The sequence below is a fragment of the Coregonus clupeaformis genome, chromosome 11, assembly GCF_020615455.1.
Source record: "Coregonus clupeaformis isolate EN_2021a chromosome 11, ASM2061545v1, whole genome shotgun sequence".
Lineage (NCBI taxonomy): Eukaryota > Metazoa > Chordata > Actinopteri > Salmoniformes > Salmonidae > Coregonus > Coregonus clupeaformis.
The window spans coordinates 35120080-35138827 of NC_059202.1; the positions used below are offsets into that span (position 1 = coordinate 35120080).

Here is an 18748-nt window from a genome sequence, read left to right on the forward strand (position 1 = left end):
GAAAGAAATAGTACACATAACATCTAATTAGAAACAGAAACATAGGCCCCCCTGTAGCTCAGTTGGTAGAGCATGGCGCTTGCAACGCCAGGGTTGTGGGTTCGTTTCCCATGGGGGGCCAGTATGAAAATGTATGCACTCGCTAACTGTAAGTCGCTCTGGATAAGAGCGTCTGCTAAATGACTCAAATGTAAATGTCAGAGGCTGGCATTCTGTTTGGCTCTCGCTTGCTTCTTTATTAGGCCTTCCTGTTCAAACTCACACCTCATCGAAAGATACTACTCATGACATGAAAATTATTTGTTTTTGTTCCCTAGTTTCTCACACAATTACAATTTAGGTCAGGATTTGTATGCTTTACATTGTGCAATGGACATTTTCTACAATGTACTCTAGCACCAACTTGTTTATTTTTTCTTTGTCCATAGGCATCCTGTTGAAATTTCATCTAGAGTTGCATGGGACAGATGAACGCATGACAGGCCGTTGCATGGAGAGGGCAGTGATACAGCAATGTGCAGTGGGGAACTCTGATGGCAGCTGTGAAGGTAGGCAGCAACATTAATCATACCCTGAATTTATACTGAACAAAAATATAAACGCAAAATGCGACAATTAACGATTTTACTGAGTTACAGTTCATATACAGTGGGGAAAGAAAGTATTTAGTCAGCCACCAATTGTGCAAGTTCTCCCACTTAAAAAGATGAGAGAGGCCTGTAGTTTTCATCATAGGTACATGTCAACTATGACAGACAAATTGAGGAGAAAAAAATCCAGAAAATCACATTGTAGGATTTTTAATGAATTTATTTGCAAATTATGGTGGAAAATAAGTATTTGGTCACCTACAAACAAGCAAGATTTCTGGCTCTCACAGACCTGTAACTTCTTCTTTAAGAGGCTCCTCTGTCCTCCACTCGTTACCTGTATTAATGGCACCTGTTTGAACTTGTTATCAGTATAAAAGACACCTGTCCACAACCTCAAACAGTCACACTCCAAACTCCACTATGGCCAAGACCAAAGAGCTGTCAAAGGACACCAGAAACAAAATTGTAGACCTGCACCAGGCTGGGAAGACTGAATCTGCAATAGGTAAGCAGCTTGGTTTGAAGAAATCAACTGTGGGAGCAATTATTAGGAAATGGAAGACATACAAGACCACTGATAATCTCCCTCGATCTGGGGCTCCACGCAAGATCTCACCCCGTGGGGTCAAAATGATCACAAGAACGGTGAGCAAAAATCCCAGAACCACACGGGGGGACCTAGTGAATGACCTGCAGAGAGCTGGGACCAAAGTAACAAAGCCTACCATCAGTAACACACTACGCCGCCAGGGACTCAAATCCCTGCAGTGCCAGACGTGTCCCCCTGCTTAAGCCAGTACATGTCCAGGCCCGTCTGAAGTTTGCTAGAGTGCATTTGGATGATCCAGAAGAGGATTGGGAGAATGTCATATGGTCAGATGAAACCAAAATATAACTTTTTGGTAAAAACTCAACTCGTCGTGTTTGGAGGACAAAGAATGCTGAGTTGCATCCAAAGAACACCATACCTACTGTGAAGCATGGGGGTGGAAACATCATGCTTTGGGGCTGTTTTTCTGCAAAGGGACCAGGACGACTGATCCGTGTAAAGGAAAGAATGAATGGGGCCATGTATCGTGAGATTTTGAGTGAAAACCTCCTTCCATCAGCAAGGGCATTGAAGATGAAACGTGGCTGGGTCTTTCAGCATGACAATGATCCCAAACACACCGCCCGGGCAACGAAGGAGTGGCTTCGTAAGAAGCATTTCAAGGTCCTGGAGTAGCCTAGCCAGTCTCCAGATCTCAACCCCATAGAAAATCTTTGGAGGGAGTTGAAAGTCCGTGTTGCCCAGCGACAGCCCCAAAACATCACTGCTCTAGAGGAGATCTGCATGGAGGAATGGGCCAAAATACCAGCAACAGTGTGTGAAAACCTTGTGAAGACTTACAGAAAATGTTTGACCTGTGTCATTGCCAACAAAGGGTATATAACAAAGTATTGAGAAAGTTTTGTTATTGACCAAATACTTATTTTCCACCATAATTTGCAAATAAATTCATTAAAAATCCTATGTTGTGATTTTCTGGATTTTTTTTCTCTCATTTTGTCTGTCATAGTTGACGTGTACCTATGATGAAAATTACAGGCCTCTCTCATCTTTTTAAGTGGGAGAACTTGCACAATTGGTGGCTGACTAAATACTTTTTTCCCCCACTGTAATGAAATCAGCCAAATTAAATACATTCATTAGGCCCTAATCTATGGATTTTAACTTGACTGGGCAGGGGCGCAGCCATGGGTGGGCCTGGGAGGGCATAGGCCCACCCACTGGGGAGCCAGGCCCAGCCAATCAGAATGAGTTTTTCCCCACAAAAGGGCTTTATTACAGACAGAAATACTCCTCAGTTTCATCAGCTGTCTGGGTGGCTGGTCTCATACGATCCCGCAGGTGAAGAAGCCGGATGTGGAGGTCCTGGGCTGGGGTGGTTACATGTGGTCTGCGGTTGTGAGGCCGGTTGGATGTACCGCCAAATTCTCTAAAACGACGTTGAAGGCGGCTTATGGTAGAGAAATTAACATTCAATTCTCAGACAACAGCTCTGGTGGACATTCCTGCAGTCAGCATTCCAATTGCACACTCCTTCAAAACTTGAGGCATCTGTGGCATTCTGTTGTGTGACAAAACTGCACATTTTAGAGTGCCCTTTTATTGTCCCCAGCACAAGGCACCTGTGTAATGATCATGCTTTTTATTCAGCTTCTTGATATGCCACACCTGTCATGTGGATGGATTATCTTGGCAGAGGAGAAATGCTCACTAACAGGGATGTAAACAAATGTGTGATTTTTTTAAATAGAGAAATCAGCTATTTGTGCATATGGAACATTTCTGGGATCTTCTATTTCAGCTCATGAAACATGGGACCAACACTTTACATGTTGCGTTTACATTTTTGTTCAGTATAGTTTACAATGAAACAGTTGCACACTGTAATGTAACATTTTATAAGACAGTTTGAAAATGTTACTAACCAAGTAAGGATCCTCCTATTTTAGAGTGTGTCTACCCATTGTACGTGTTTGAGAGCATCTGCCTGATGTCCTGTCTACCTCACTACTATGAGTCAGATGGAAACAGCACCCGCTCCCATCGGAGGTGCTTACGCTGCCATCGCAACTGCCACACTTGTTTTGGCAAACAGGACACAAACTGTCTGGACTGCCCTCCGTATTCCACCTTGGATTCTCGTCTTGGTACCTGTAGCCCCCCTGTCTACCCCTGGGACCACAGAGGTAAAGTGACCAGTGGCATGGAGCGGACGGCAGCAGTTCTTGGTATCTTGATGGGAGGGCCGCTGGTGATTTTGTGTGTCATGTGGGCGATTACATGGATGGTGAGCAGGGCGTTCCTACCATGTGTCGCTGCCAGGAACGAAGTGGACAGCAGCACCAGTCATAGCAGCAGTGAGGAGGCCAGGGATGTGGAGATGGTGGTCTTCAGTATTACAGAAGACCAGGGAGAGAACAGCGAGAGAACATCTACATTCACCAACATTCCCAATACTTCACTTCAAGAGGAATGTGACTCGCTTCAGTCAACATAAAAGTAGCCAATAATCAATTCTATGTCGACTAACAGAAACAAAAGAAATACTTTTCCAAATAGCTTTTATTGTTACTTCAGTTTCATTTACAAACTTTTGGACGGATAAAATAAATGTATATTTTGGACCCAAGTTGCATTCAGTGGTTTTTATAAGAACACATCAATTGGTAGAATATCCATCCATTTTCAATTATAACTTTTAAGTCAAAGTACTTCACAGAACATTAAATATATGCACTGGAATAGCTTAAAAGGACACACATTTAGAAGTAGAACATTGTTCAAAGACTTCCTCCACAACTAAAGGGAGGAACGGCTCTTGCATTTCAGATAATAAGCATGAATCCACATAAAAAGGTCCTGTATATGAGGAGCAAAATACAACTTAAGCCTTTACAGACTTAGAGGTTAGTGGCATTCTGTGTAGCTCTGCTGAACTTCAGACCACAGGAATGGGCTATTTCTGGGTTCTAAGCTTTCTCTTTAAGTTATAAGGGACCGTGCTCTCCTCCTTACTGCGTTTCCAAGATATCCGTGGGTATGACACTATCTGATTTGCCACTGGGGCTCTGTGACACCTCCAGAGGCCAGGATGAAGGGGTGGTCTGATAATAGAGTATGTCCTCCGACCCAAAGAGCAGTTGTCTGAGGCTCAAGTCGTACAGACAGTACAGATTGAAAGCCACCATGGCAAGGAGTGGGAAAACAGTAAGCCCCGATCCAAAGCCTCTCCAGGGGCTACACATGTGGAAGCAGAGCCAGTAGATAAGCCTATAGGAATAAAATGTGGGGGAGAAACTTAAAACATGTTCAGCTTTATAATAATTCATAATTAGGTGCTTACATTTGTCCTGCACTTGTACATGTGTGAAATGTATATTTGTTTTTTGCATATCCCACTCCCCCTGACACCCTCGGAGAATGGGGTCAGAGACAGGGATCAGACATTATTGATGGCAACCCTGAAGCAATAAAGGTTAAGTGCCTTGCTAAACGGCACAGAGATTTTTCACCTAGTCGGCTCGGGGATTTGAACCAGTAATCTTTCGGTTTCTAGCCCAATGCACCTAACCCCTAAGCTACCTGCCGTCCATTCTAGAGCACGGTGACACGTCACTCTTTTTACTCACTGAGCAATCAATGGCTTTGAAACCACTCACCTCCCTCCAACGAAAACTCCAGTCAAAATGGGCACCACCCTCAGATGGTCTTGATGCAGGAATGTAGCCAGAACCAACAGATTGAGAACGTAGAGAAACAACTGCTCCATAGACGCAGAGACAAACAGCTGCTGAATGGCCGGTTTTCTGTGGAGAGCCTCAGCTGGATTCAAAGACCCAGTGCAGAACTGGCACATAGCACCAATCAGCATAGCTAGAGGGGGAGTAATAGGCATGTTAGTACTCGAATTTGAAAACACAACACAAAACACCTAATGGTCTTTGATTTTGTCTGGCATCATGTGTCTTCAGCATCCTAGTTTGAAGAAAAACTGCCTTTGAACTGATGCTTGGTCCAGTCTTTGATAATACCCTCCTTTTCTGCTTGAACATACGACTACTAATACTTGAACACAGATATGTTTCCTGCTTGAACATACAACATTCGACTAAGAAAACTTGAAAACCAATATGTGAAGGGATTTGTTTTTAGCCATGTTGCTTTCTACAATCAGGTCCTTTCAGTAGAGAGAAAATGAGATGAAGAAAGTAATGAGAAACTATTAGGACACTGCCCAGGAGACTGGAGAACTAGTTACCCTCATCTTTTCTATTCTAGTTTCCATGTTAAGCTATTTATAAGAAGAGGGAGGAATTTGCCAGCCAGTGCTTCAGTAAGACTTGCATTGCCTTGAGGTTGAATTGTAGACAAAGACTAAGCCTTAGACAAATTATGAGACATGTGGACTACTAGACAACCTAAATCACTTAATACTGCATTCAAGAGCTTTTTGGGAGATTGATTGCTCCAACTAAATACGTAGGTTTGTAGAGCTCAGTATAAAGGCACCCCACTGAGCAAAAACTGGTTGAATCAACGTTGTTTCCATGTCATTTCTATTTATTGATTTTTTTTAATGTGATGACTTTGAATCAATGTGGGAAAATTATTGGATTTGGAAAAAGTCATCAACGTAAATGGATTTGATCTCTTTCACCCAACTTTTTACCTAAATCCAATGACGGGACATTTTTTGTTGATTTCACTTTAGTTGACAACTCAAACCAAATTTAAATCAAAACTAGATGTTGAACTGATGTCTGTGCCCAGTGTGACAGTTTTTGTTTGAGTCTCATATGAAACAATGATTCAGACATACCCAACAAGACGGGGAAAGCAGCTACGGCACAGCAGCAAAGTGTGAAAGTGAGGCGGCTGACCATGTCAGGGCAGTCTGGGGCAACTATGGGAATGTAGAAATAGAGTGCATAGAGAAGCCCCGCAGTAAACAGAAGGGAGGCCAGGACTGAGCACACAGCAGGAACGCGGCCACTTTGGCAACATCTACAGCAGCAGCACCGTCTCTTGTCTGCCACCTCTGGGACAGCCTCACAAGTCTCTTGATCTTGGGAACTCCACATAGTCAACTCTATGCTCTCCGGTGGCAAGCCGAGCAACGGTTGGCCTTCATCAATGGTGGACTCCAGATTGTTGGATTCTGGACTCCATCTCTGTGTGTCTGTGCCATTGGGAATGTCTCTCAGAGAGGCTGGATTTGGAGTGCTGATGCAGTTTTCCACCGGGTCTTCCAAATTGTGCACTGTAGCAATCAGACTTGAAATAGTTCCATCCTGAACTCCCTCTTTCCCCTCTTGCGGTCTTCGCTCTGCTTTGAAGCCCTCGCTGTGTTGCTGGTGGCAGGAATCAAGCTCTGTACAAAACAAAGCATAATCAACTCATCTTTCTGCCACCATATGTTCAATGTTGTGAATAATGCATGTCACCCAATCTGCACATGTTTATTTAGTGGCACTCAAATAAAAAATTTGTTTGTTCGATTATCACTTACGGACAAGTTGATCGGCTGGCAGGGCTTCCAGGGAGTGGTGAGAGCCAGTGACTGAGTGAGAAGAGGAGTGGAGCTCCTCCACTGAAGATTCAGGACTGTCAGACACTGGTGCTAAAGAGATCTGGGTGTCTAGGTCTAGGAATGGAGAGAATGACAGCCTGGCAGGGTCAATATCCTGCAGTTGATTGATGATGTCACTGATGGACTCCTTCACACTGTCAATCTCTTTGCCATCTTCTGGGTTGGTGGCTTGACGCCCCGTCATAGTCGCACAGCCTACAGAACTGCAGATAGACCATTTCACATTTACTATGTGATCCTTACAATGTAACATGACAAGTAATATCGGTCGTATTGATATTGTTTGCGTCTCTGCACGCGAGGTTCAAAGGGTCCACCCCATTCATGCCAGGCTGTATTATGAACATCTGGGTATTCAATTTGGAATCGGCCCTTGGGGCAGCGCCAATAGTGGCGGGCGGCTAGTCATCTGCTTTTAGGACTGACACGCAACTAAACCAAAACCGTCACGACTGGGGTTCATTCTCTAAACAAAATACGGATTTCCTAGACTATCATAACATTTTGTGCAGCTTTGGGAAAGTGAGGCATCGAATTTAAATTAAAAATTAAAAATGTGCATTTGCTGTTCTCTTGCAGATGAATTGTTGCCAGTTGCATTCATTGATTAGGATATTAGTATTTTTATTTGATTAGGATACTTGATGGTTGAAGTGGTAGTCTATTGATCATAAATAATACATCTAATATTCCCACATCAAATTACTAACAATAACAAGAGGAGCAATATAAACGATAGCCTCATCATTTAGGTCTGATGAAACCACTATTCAAAAGCTTAGTTTATAAATAGTACAGTCATATGGCAGGACAATCAAAATCCATACAGAGAAAGTAGCCTACACACTTCTTCTTTTCTATTCGATGAAAAGATGCTTAGGATACTTACTTTTTCGAGGAATGCAGAATAACTGTAGTTTCAATTTCTTGGAAAAATGTATTCAGTTTCTTCGGGTTTTTTTTTCCTTCCCCCAACTTTTGTCTTCTACAATCTGGTATACAGTCTCAACTTCTGAATCAAATTTCAAGACGGACAAAATACTACGTTTTAGCCCCCGCCCACACACTTTCTGGGTACCATGTCACACAGACCATATGGAGACAATAAATCCAAAGCGGATACACAGGGGGGGTGGGGCTCTGCTGTTGTGTCCAGATATTTAGAAAATAAACCTTACTTAAAACTTAACAGGAAGTCACCTGGAGTTGTTCATCAAATAAATCAACCTCCCGTAAAGCGCTCTGATCCACCCAGAGATTTAAAAAGAAATCACATGCAAAGTTATTTCAACTCAGATTTGCAAGCTCTTCAAGGGTTTCCAAAAGCAGTCTGAAATTAACCCACCCAGACCTTAGTGTCGACTGAAAGGTGACCAGGTGCCAACCCCTGAGACTGATTTGTGAATCATGTTGAAACGGTTGAAAGTTTAAAAAGATAAGAGAATAGGAACACTGACAATAGCAGTCTGTGTTCCTGCCACGTGGGGGAAACTGGCATTAGAGTATTGGTGGGAAGGTCCGTTTAAGGGGGGGTGTATGTTCAAGTTTGACAAGTTTAGTTTCTGAATATTCATTCTTGCCGTAAATGTATTGTCAATTCCATATACAAAATTAGTAAAAAAACAAAAAAACAAATAGGCTAACCATGGAAATCATAGGACACATTCATGACATTTCTATAGTGTGCTAAAGGCACTGTAAAGGTAGCCAGAATAGATTGACCCTATGCTTGCTTACAGCTGCACTGGGGTCAGACAGGATTCCTGTTTAGATTAAGACACCATGGAGTTGGAGTGAGATATGGCTTGAAAAACGTACCTTAATCCAGATATAAGAAATACGTTGTACTCCGAATTGTCCCATTATCCCAACTGTTAGATCGAGATTGAACGACTGCTAGTTTTTCCGGAAAACTGCCCTTTTCGTCCTCATGCTAAGTAGAAGAAGCCAAAGCAGCCATTTTGGAATTGCAGTGTCAGCCAATCAGCTACTTTGTTGTTCAACGCTACGTGCCATTCCATAATGGCTGTGGTGGGTACCAATAGCTAGCATGAGGATGAAAATAGCAGTTTACTTAAAAACTAGCAGTCGTTCAATGATTCTCGGTGTAGCAGTTGAGATAATGGGACAACATTTTACATTTACATTTTAGTCATTTAGCAGACGCTCTTATCCAGAGCGATTTACAGGAGCAATTAGGGTTAAGTGCCTTGCTCAAGGGCACATCGACAGATTTTTCACCTAGTTGGCTCGGGGATTAGAACCAGCGACCTTTCGGTTACTGGCACAACGCTCTTAACCACTAAGCTACCTGCCGACAATTCGGAGTACAACGCATTTCTCATCCCTGGATTGAGGTATGTTTTCCGACCCATATCTCAAATCAAATCACATTTTATTTGCCACATGCGCCGAATACAACTTAGTGAAATGCTTACTTACAAGCCCTTAACCAACAATGCAGTTTTAATAAAAATAAGTGTTAAGTAAAGAAATAGATAAGTAAAAAATAAAAATAAAAAATAATTAAAGAGCAGCAGTAAAATCAAGTAACAGTAGGGAGGCTATATACAGGGGGTACCGGTACAGAGTTAGTTGAGGTCATATGTACATGTGGGTAGAGTTAATGCAAATATTCCGGGTAGCCATGATTAGCTGTTCAGGAGTCTTATGGCTTGGGGTGGGGTAGAAGCTGTTAAGAAACCTTTTGGACCTAGACTTGGCGCTCCGGTACCGCCTGCCGTGCGGTAGCAGAGAGAACAGTCCATGACTAGGGTGGCTGAAGTCTGACAATTTTTAGAAACCACCTGGTATAGAGGTCCTGGATGGCAGGGAGCTTGGCCCCAGTGATGTACTGGGCTGTACGCACTACCCTCTCGCACCAGCTCCGTGGTTTCTTAATCTAAACAGGAAGCCTGTCTGACCCCAGTGCAGATGTAAGCAGTATTGTCAGAATCTAGTTTGGCAAGCGTAAAGGGAGATATGCATGAAAATTCAACACTTGTGGGCTCGCCTTGACCCCAGAAGAGAGGTTATCCAGACAAATAAGACTAAATTCATCAGACCCTTCTTAAATAATGCAGAAAAATGACCAACATGGTTTAAGTTGTTTTATTTTATTATTTACAGAAACTTTTTCTGGCTTTAGTTGAGGTGAAAAATCCACTCATGTCACTAAAATAATCAATGAATATGTACATAACGGCTTCTAAAAAGCTATTTTCTGTCAATAAATTAGGATTATTAAGTATGAAGAACATATTTTAAATTGCGTCATTATATTCAGTAGTTCATTTTTCAACTATTAGCAATTTATTGCTGGGCAGAGTGAGAAATGTTTGGGAACGATATAGAAACTCTGCATGTTAAATTGACACACTATCAGTAACCTTTTGGTCATTCAGGGATTATACAGAAGGACTAGGATAGTAGATCTAGTTCATGTTTGTAATTAAAACGTTTATGGAAGGATGATCAGAAGCCTTTTCTCAATCCTCAGAGAGCAGTCTGTGAAAGTGGTCTGTCCTCCTCTTCAGTACTTCCCGGCAATCATCCTACAGAAAAATGGTGCCTTCAAATTAGTAAAAACATCCACTATTTCTTTAGTAGGACACTGGTGCTGTTTCTTGTGGAATACAAGTAGTGGGCCCAGTCTTTTTGAATTACATTTCCAAACATAAGATAACAGTTTTGACTTGTGGTATTTGTAGAATACTAGCCAAGTGTTTGAGATTGAGTCAAGGTTAGTTTCTCTGCTTTTTCCATACCCAAGGGGACATATTTTTCACCAGGATCCTATTTTATACCCACTTCCCAAATGAGATCTCTGTAGCATGTATGATGTTTGTTTTGTCAAACGAGATTTAATCCTAGAAGACACCTAAGTAGGTAGTGAATTATGGAAATTGAACAAAAACATTAATTACATATATAATGAAAATAATACTTGTATGCCACCTGAGGTGGGATACCAAAACACTGTCAACTTACTGTTCCTGACACTCTCTCAAGATACGGGATGAGCTTTTGAAGTTCTTTGTCCTCCTTATCCCCAGACCAGCTCTTGATGGGAAGCATATTCATCAGCTGCAGAAATAAAGTAGGAATTGTAATTAAATAAAACCCCACTCTGCTTCCAAAAAAAAAACGTAATAAGCATTGTATAATTAAGTAAACAACATCACAGTAAACACACATGGTAGGGGTATGTGTGTGGAGCGTTGTCCAAAACCACCGTCTTAGCAAGGTCCCTCTCAAGTACGCCCAAATCCTTGACATAGTGCCCAAGAACACAGGTACAGTCCTGTTGATACAAACGGTGTCTACAAAAGGAGATATCAGTTATGGACATTTAAAGTACAACCTAATATCAACTGAAATCTATTCCTCAATTTATTCAAAGGAGATGAGATTGTCAGCCTGTCTCTGGTACACAAAACTCTGCAGCTGCAATATCTCTAAAACTGAGACAATACAGCAAAACAAGCATGGCCAAAAGGACAGCAACAAAAGTAAAAAAATATATATACAGTGGGGAGAACAAGTATTTGATACACTGCCGATTTTGCAGGTTTTCCTACTTACAAAGCATGTAGAGGTCTGTAATTTTTATCATAGGTACACTTCAACTGTGAGAGACAGAATCTAAAACAAAAATCCAGAAAATCACATTGTATGATTTTTAAGTAATTAATTTGCATTTTATTGCATGACATAAGTATTTGATCACCTACCAACCAGTAAGAATTCCGGCACTCACAGACCTGTTAGTTTTTCTTTAAGAAGCCCTCCTGTTCTCCACTCATTACCTGTATTAACTGCACCTGTTTGAACTCGTTACCTGTATAAAAGACACCTGTCCACACACTCAATCAAACAGACTCCAACCTCTCCACAATGGCCAAGACCAGAGAGCTGTGTAAGGACATCAGGGATAAAATTGTAGACCTGCACAAGGCTGGGATGGGCTACAGGACAATATGCAAGCAGCTTGGTGAGAAGGCAACAACTGTTGGCGCAATTATTAGAAAATGGAAGAAGTTCAAGATGACGGTCAATCACCCTCGGTCTGGGGCTCCATGTGAGATCTCACCTCGTGGGGCATCAATGATCATGAGGAAGGTGAGGGATCAGCCCAGAACTACACGGCAGGATCTGGTCAATGACCTGAAGAGAGCTGGGACAACAGTCTCAAAGAAAACCATTAGTAACACACTACGCCGTCATGGATTAAAATCCTGCAGCGCACGCAAGGTCCCCCTGCTCAAGCCAGCGCATGTCCAGGCCCGTCTGAAGTTTGCCAATGACCATCTAGATGATCCAGAGGAGGAATGGGAGAAGGTCATGTGGTCTGATGAGACAAGAATAGAGCTTTTTGGTCTAAACTCCACTTGCCGTGTTTGGAGGAAGAAGAAGGATGAGTACAACCCCAAGAACACCATCCCAACCGTGAAGCATGGAGGTGGAAACATCATTCTTTGGGGATGCTTTTCTGCAAAGGGGACAGGACGACTGCACCGTATTGAGGGGAAGATGGATGGGGCCATGTATCGCAAGATCTTGGCCAACAACCTCCTTCCCTCAGTAAGAGCATTGAAGATGGGTCGTGGCTGGGTCTTTCAGCATGACAACGACCTGAAACACACAGCCAGGGCAACTAAGGAGTGGCTCCGTAAGAAGCATCTCAAGGTCCTGGAGTGGCCTAGCCAGTCTCCAGACCTGAACCCAATAGAAAATCTTTGGAGGGAGCTGAAAGTCCGTATTGCCCAGCGACAGCCCCGAAACCTGAAGGATCTGGAGAAGGTCTGTATGGAGGAGTGGGCCAAAATCCCTGCTGCAGTGTGTGCAAACCTGGTCAAGACCTACAGGAAACATATGATCTCTGTAATTGCAAACAAAGGTTTCTGTACCAAATATTAAGTTCTGCTTTTCTGATGTATCAAATACAGTGAGGGAAAAAAGTATTTGATCCCCTGCTGATTTTGTACGTTTGCCCACTGACAAAGAAATTATCAGTCTATAATTTTAAATGGTAGGTTTATTTGAACAGTGAGAGACAGAATAACAACAAGAAAATGTTATCAATTGATTTGCATTTTAATGAGGGAAATAAGTATTTGACCCCTCTGCAAAACATGACTTAGTACTTGGTGGCAAAACCCTTGTTGGCAATCACAGAGGTCAGACGTTTCTTGTAGTTGGCCACCAGGTTTGCACACATCTCAGGAGGTATTTTGTCCCACTCCTCTTTGCAGATCTTCTCCAAGTCATTAAGGTTTTGAGGCTGACGTTTGGCAACTCGAACCTTCAGCTCCCTCCAAAGATTTTCTATGGGATTAAGGTCTGGAGACTGGCTAGGCCACATCAGGACCTTAATGTGCTTCTTCTTGAGCCACTCCTTTGTTGCCTTGGCCGTGTGTTTTGGGTCATTGTCATTCTGGAATACCCATTCACAACCCATTTTCAATGCCCTGGCTGAGGGAAGGAGGTTCTCACCCAAGATTTGACGGTACTTGGCCCCGTCCATCGTCCCTTTGATGCGGTGAAGTTGTCCTGTCCCCTTAGCAGAAAAACACCCCCAAAGCATAATGTTTCCACCTCCATGTTTGACGGTAGGGATGGTGTTCTTGGGGTCATAGGCAGCATTCCTCCTCCTCCAAACACGGCGAGTTGAGTTAATGCCAAAGAGCTCCATTTTGGTCTCATCTGACCACGACACTTTCAACCAGTTCTCCTCTAAATCATTCGGATGTTCATTGGCAAACTTCAGACGGGCATGTATATGTGCTTTCTTGAGCAGGGGGACCTTGCGGGCGCTGCAGGATTTCAGTCCTTCACGGCGTAGTGTGTTACCAATTGTTTTCTTGGTGACTATGGTCCCAGCTGCCTTGAGATCATTGACAAGATCCTCCCGTGTAGTTTTGGGCTGATTCCTTACCGTTCTCATGATCATTGCAACTCCACGAGGTGAGAACTTGCATGGAGCCCCAGGCCGAGGGAGATTGACAGTTATTTTGTGTTTCTTCCATTTGCGAATAATCACACCAACTGTTGTCACCTTCTCACCAAGCTGCTTGGCGATGGTCTTGTAGCCCATTCCAGCCTTGTGTAGGTCTACAATCTTGTCCCTGACATCCTTGGAGAGCTCTTTAGTCTTGGCCATGGTGGAGAGTTTGGAATCTGATTGATTGCGTCTGTGGACAGGTGTCTTTTATACAGGTAACAAGCTGAGATTAGGAGCACTCCCTTTAAGAGTGTGCTCCTAATCTCAGCTCGTTACCTGTATAAAAGACACCTGGGAGCCATAAATCTTTCTGATTGAGAGGGGGTCAAATACTTATTTCCCTCATTAAAATGCAAATCAATTTATAACATTTTTGACATGCGTTTTTCTGGATTTTGTTGTTGTTATTCTGTCTCTCACTGTTCAAATAAACCTACCATTAAAATTATAGACAGATCATTTCCTTGTCAGTGGGCAAACGTACAAAATCAGCAGGGGCTCAAATACTTTTTCCCCCTCACTGTACTCATGTCATGCAATAAAATGCAAATTAATTACTTAAAAATCATACAATGTGATTTTCTGGATTTTTGTTTTAGATTCCGTCTCTCACAGTTGAAGTGTACCTATGATAAAAATTACAGACCTCTACATGCTTTGTAAGTAGGAAAACCTGCAAAATCGGCAGTGTATGAAATACTTGTTCTCCCCACTGTATATCTCATACCGGAACAGCCTTCTCTTTGGGTCCAAGATGTCCAGTATTTTCTCTGCATATTCTTTCTTTGCAGATGTATAAACAAACATCTGCGAAAAACACATTTGAATCATTTAAATTAACTGTCTTCTTAACAATAAACATATTACACATAAAATGGGGGAAAGTTAACCATGTAGCAAAAATAAAAACATACTACTGCACACATAATAAACACTTGAAAACATACCTCAAAATGTTTTGTCATGGCTTCCAGAAATTCTTTCACATGTGGTCGTAGAATCATGTAGACCTATTGAGGTAAGAGAAGAGAATTAAGATATTACAATATTTTATGTTACCGTCATTATAAAACAGGCATTCATCCTATAAAAATTAAAACAGGTTAATTCACTAACTTTGTACTGATTGTCCTGGAAGCATGTGCGGAAGGTGTACTCTGCATCCTCAATCCCGTTCAGAGAGCTGTACATGAGGGTTTCATCCTAGAACACCAAAAAATTCTAAACAATTGGTACCCCATAGTGTTTCATGTCATACATTTCGAAGGAATAATAATATAACTTGGTAATCATCATGGAAATACAACCTACCCATACATTAATATACTAAGTAAATATCACTGTAAACCAGACCTGCCTAAAAATATCTATTATACTTTGCAGGGGAATTACACAAGTAAATGCCTTGATTAGTCACTAAACTCAAAAGGTAAACCCAACACTCACCAGATCTAAAACTAGGGTGGCTTGGGGCGTACTCCTCGTCTTAGGTGGGATGTCTCGTACGCACGGTTTGGATTGCTGGGACTTGGATGGAATGTTCTTGATGAAGGTAAAGCTAAATACAACAATGCAATGGATTTATTACTTTCAGGAAAAGTGAGTTGAGTCCTTGAGAACTACAGGCATTAGGAAAGAAAGTATGGGCAGTGGATTATTTCAGCAGAGGTGCATCACAAACCAGGAACAATTCTGTTGGCCAGGTTGGCCAACTTACTTTAGATGCCCAGCTGTTGATTATCTTATTTGATCCTGCATTTTGACATAGCCCCAAGATGATCCTGAGGTGATCTAATTCGTCAAGTAGACACATTTGATTTCATAATATGTTATGGCATGCAGCCCTATAATCGTATTCCACAGAACCAAGAACAACAGAAGACGGCCGAACTCACGGGCTGAAAACGTCATCGTCGTCCTCATCTCCAGCGAGAAGGCTGATGGAACCATAGCCAAACACACACTGCTCTGGGCTCATCACATCACTGCTGGGGGTTCTCGCATCTGAATAGATTTTTTTTTTTTTTTAAACAGCCTTGATTCAAATGAATAAGACTCATTCTCCAAGACAGAAGAATGTCTGTTTGGTTCTACACAATACAGTTATCTGAACACAAACACTGCACACCCATGAATTAGCCCCTGGTCTTCCAGGCAGACTACCCTACCTGTACACTACATACAAAAGCCAAAACACACACACTCGGGATTGCTTACTAAATAGTGTGCAAGTATGCAATTTCGAACATAGCCCATCCAATCCACCTTTGATGTACTTACTTTCCTTGGTAGGTGTGAGGAACCGGACCACGGGGGAGTAGATATTTCGCACAGTGGAATTGAGGGGAGAGGAGGGGTTTAGCTCCGACAGCACCCGGTGATGGTGCACATTAACGGGGGTCTTGAAGCCCAGATCTAGAAATTAATACAGAATGATTGTCAGTATTTAGTTGCCATCTTGAAATAAACGACAATAGAGCAATTGCATTCACCAAAATAAATGGATACCTTCTCTGTCTTCATAGGCAGGGGCTGCCACCCTTTTCCTCCCACGCCCTTGAACAAGAGGGCGCTTTGTAGCGGTGGGGATATCATCATCAGGGTAGAGTGACTGGTCGTCTGGCTGTTGTACATCTTCATCCTACACATAGAAAATATCATTGTGACAGTCTGAAAAAGTAGCTAAAAGCTCTCATCAAAAGGATCAGAATTACCCCCCACCAACTATATGTCAGTTAAGTATAAGGCACTAGTATAAATGCTTGCAAGTTGTCTCACATACAGGCTGACCCAAACCTTGATCAAAAAGGCTTTATCCAAAGCGACTTACAGTCATGCATACATACATAGTATGTACAGGTGGTCCCGGGAAACGAACCCATTATCATGGAGTTGCAAGCGCCATGCACTACCAACTGACCTACTGATGACCATATTATTATGAGTCTTTGTCCTATGGAGGATTCAATTGGCTTTTCATCAGTCTCAGTGTAGCAGATGTGAACGAGTGCTTTACCCAAAAATCTGTGTGAACACTGACATTTAACAACATCTAGCTACTGTGATAGTAAAAACAGAGCGCATGTGCGACCTAGATACTAGTGAAAGACCCTCTCCCTCGACCTACTTGTGATGGGTAATCTGTATCCTCTCTGCCAGACACTACATCTGCTGGTATCAATATGAGTTGATGATAAAGCCAGAGTGATGCTTTGTCAAATTAAACAATAAAAACATGGGTCACCATTTCATATTATGGACAGGTTATGTTCAATTATTATAAAAGAGATTATAAAATATTGCATCAATTGTTTAGGGTAAGAACATAAATACATTCCAGGTGGCCAACTGGTCGGTAGAACTGTGAACAAGTACCCATTTCAACATTGTCCGTTGTAGCTAGCAAATTTTGCCAGCGAGTGAGGAGAAACTATTTTCAAGCCACTTCGTTACATCTACGGCCGGAAGTAACTTTTTCGTAGTAGGTTTGGATAATTTATGCAGCAAGTTAGGAGAATTAACGTATCAAGTTAGGAGAATTAACGTATCAAGTTAGGAGAATTAACGTATCAAGTTAGGAGAATTAACGTATCAAGTTAGGAGAATTAACGTATCAAGTTAGGAGAATTAACGTATCAGGTTAGGAGAATTAACGTATCAGGTTAGGAGAATTAACGTATCAGGTTAGGAGAATTAACGTATCAGGTTAGGAGAATTAACGTATCAGGTTAGGAAAAAGGTTAGGGTTAGCGAAAATGTCCTCCTAACCTGCCATGAAAATCACTTCCGGTCGTCGCTGTCGAAGTGGCGTGAAAAGCGAGTAGCGCTCTGAACACACCGACTGTGTCATTGCGCAACATAGTATGCAGCATCATCATCATCATCTAGATCTGTGTGCAAAAAAAGTTCAACATTCACCTTCTGCTACCATTTCTGTCAACCCGTTTACACATACAGTTTGACGCATACGTTCGATAAATCCAACGTATGCACCACACAGAACGCACTGCAACGCAATGCTGCACGGCAAACGCAGCGTTCCATTGGAAATTAATGTACTTCTGATGTACCAAAACGCAAATGCACAGTTAGTGTGTTCTACTACGTCATTGTTTACGTCTGTCAAATCGGCTAGCTAAGCTAGCTAGTTAGCAAGCGATTATGTCAGTTTGGGCAAGCAAATTTGTTTTAGCCAACGATAGTGCGTCATACGCATTGCACGTTTTCAGTTTATTCCAAGATATTTTGGCAAAACAAGCTTATCGACTTACCTTTTCCGGAGTTACGCTCTGCGCGCCTCTCTTCGAGGACCGCCGACCGTTAAACTGTGCTGGTGAAGGGTCAGCAATTCTTCGAGACCGAAGTCTCATTTTCACAAAATTAAATGTTGTACACGAACAAGAATCGTTATACAGCCATTGAAAATAATCCTTGTCCCTACTCAAAAAGTCGAGAACAGATCAGTTCCTGTTTGTGATTGCTTTTCGTCCTCTGTATTCCATTAGTTCTCGTGCTGTCTAGTTTCTGTTCATTTAAATCTACCGGGAAGGTCCACTGCTGTAGCTAGCTGTAATCAATGGGCGGTGCTTCCGAAAAAAACTGTCAACGTGATACCCAAGTCACGTTGCAGATGGTAGCATAGTTGTGACAGACACTTTCTAGATAGGGTCATACGTCATATTCTATTCATATTACATTTGTATGGCTTTTATTTGTTTACAGTTGAAACTCCAGATGTTTTGTTTTGTGGATGAATAGATGGTGTATGACAAAGTGTAAACGTTCGAGGTGTATTTCTGCGAACCATTAGTATACCTAAAATGTTTTGTAAAAATTGAGTAAGAATGTACTTAGTAATAAGACAAGGTTCAATACAAAATACAATAAAACACACCCTTTTTATTTAAGATTGTATACTTAATTTTTCCCCCATTACAAATCCAGGCAGATAGGCCTACATCAAAGAAATGTCTTAAAAAACGTTTCCAAAGTAAAGGCTGACTGATAACATA

At 42.0% G+C, this 18748-nt stretch overlaps 3 protein-coding genes across 3 annotated transcripts; 1 reads left to right on the forward strand and 2 right to left on the reverse strand.

The window, feature by feature from the left end:
* The first annotated feature begins 429 nt into the window (after window positions 1-429).
* LOC121576852 (proprotein convertase subtilisin/kexin type 4-like) lies at window positions 430-3640 on the forward strand. Its single transcript, XM_041890391.2, has 2 exons — window positions 430-548; window positions 3093-3640. Exons 1-2 carry the CDS (start codon window positions 476-478, stop codon window positions 3638-3640), a joined length of 621 nt encoding a protein of 206 aa, XP_041746325.1. The 5' UTR covers window positions 430-475.
* A 61-nt stretch (window positions 3641-3701) lies between these two features.
* LOC121576848 (transmembrane protein 79) lies at window positions 3702-7753 on the reverse strand. The gene is made up of 5 exons (XM_041890388.1): window positions 7623-7753; window positions 6653-6936; window positions 5963-6514; window positions 4803-5016; window positions 3702-4413 (listed from the first exon to the last, which is right to left on the reverse strand). Exons 2-5 carry the CDS (start codon window positions 6915-6917, stop codon window positions 4155-4157), a joined length of 1290 nt encoding a protein of 429 aa, XP_041746322.1. The 5' UTR covers window positions 6918-6936; window positions 7623-7753; the 3' UTR covers window positions 3702-4154.
* A 2077-nt stretch (window positions 7754-9830) lies between these two features.
* Window positions 9831-18337, reverse strand: ctdspl3 (CTD (carboxy-terminal domain, RNA polymerase II, polypeptide A) small phosphatase like 3). Its single transcript, XM_041891087.1, has 11 exons — window positions 18008-18337; window positions 16245-16377; window positions 16017-16151; window positions 15632-15740; window positions 15183-15294; window positions 14853-14939; window positions 14684-14746; window positions 14464-14543; window positions 10929-11055; window positions 10724-10819; window positions 9831-10287 (listed from the first exon to the last, which is right to left on the reverse strand). The coding sequence occupies exons 1-11, from the start codon at window positions 18104-18106 to the stop codon at window positions 10222-10224; spliced, it is 1107 nt and encodes a 368-aa protein (XP_041747021.1). The 5' UTR covers window positions 18107-18337; the 3' UTR covers window positions 9831-10221.
* Window positions 18338-18748: the final 411 nt, after the last annotated feature.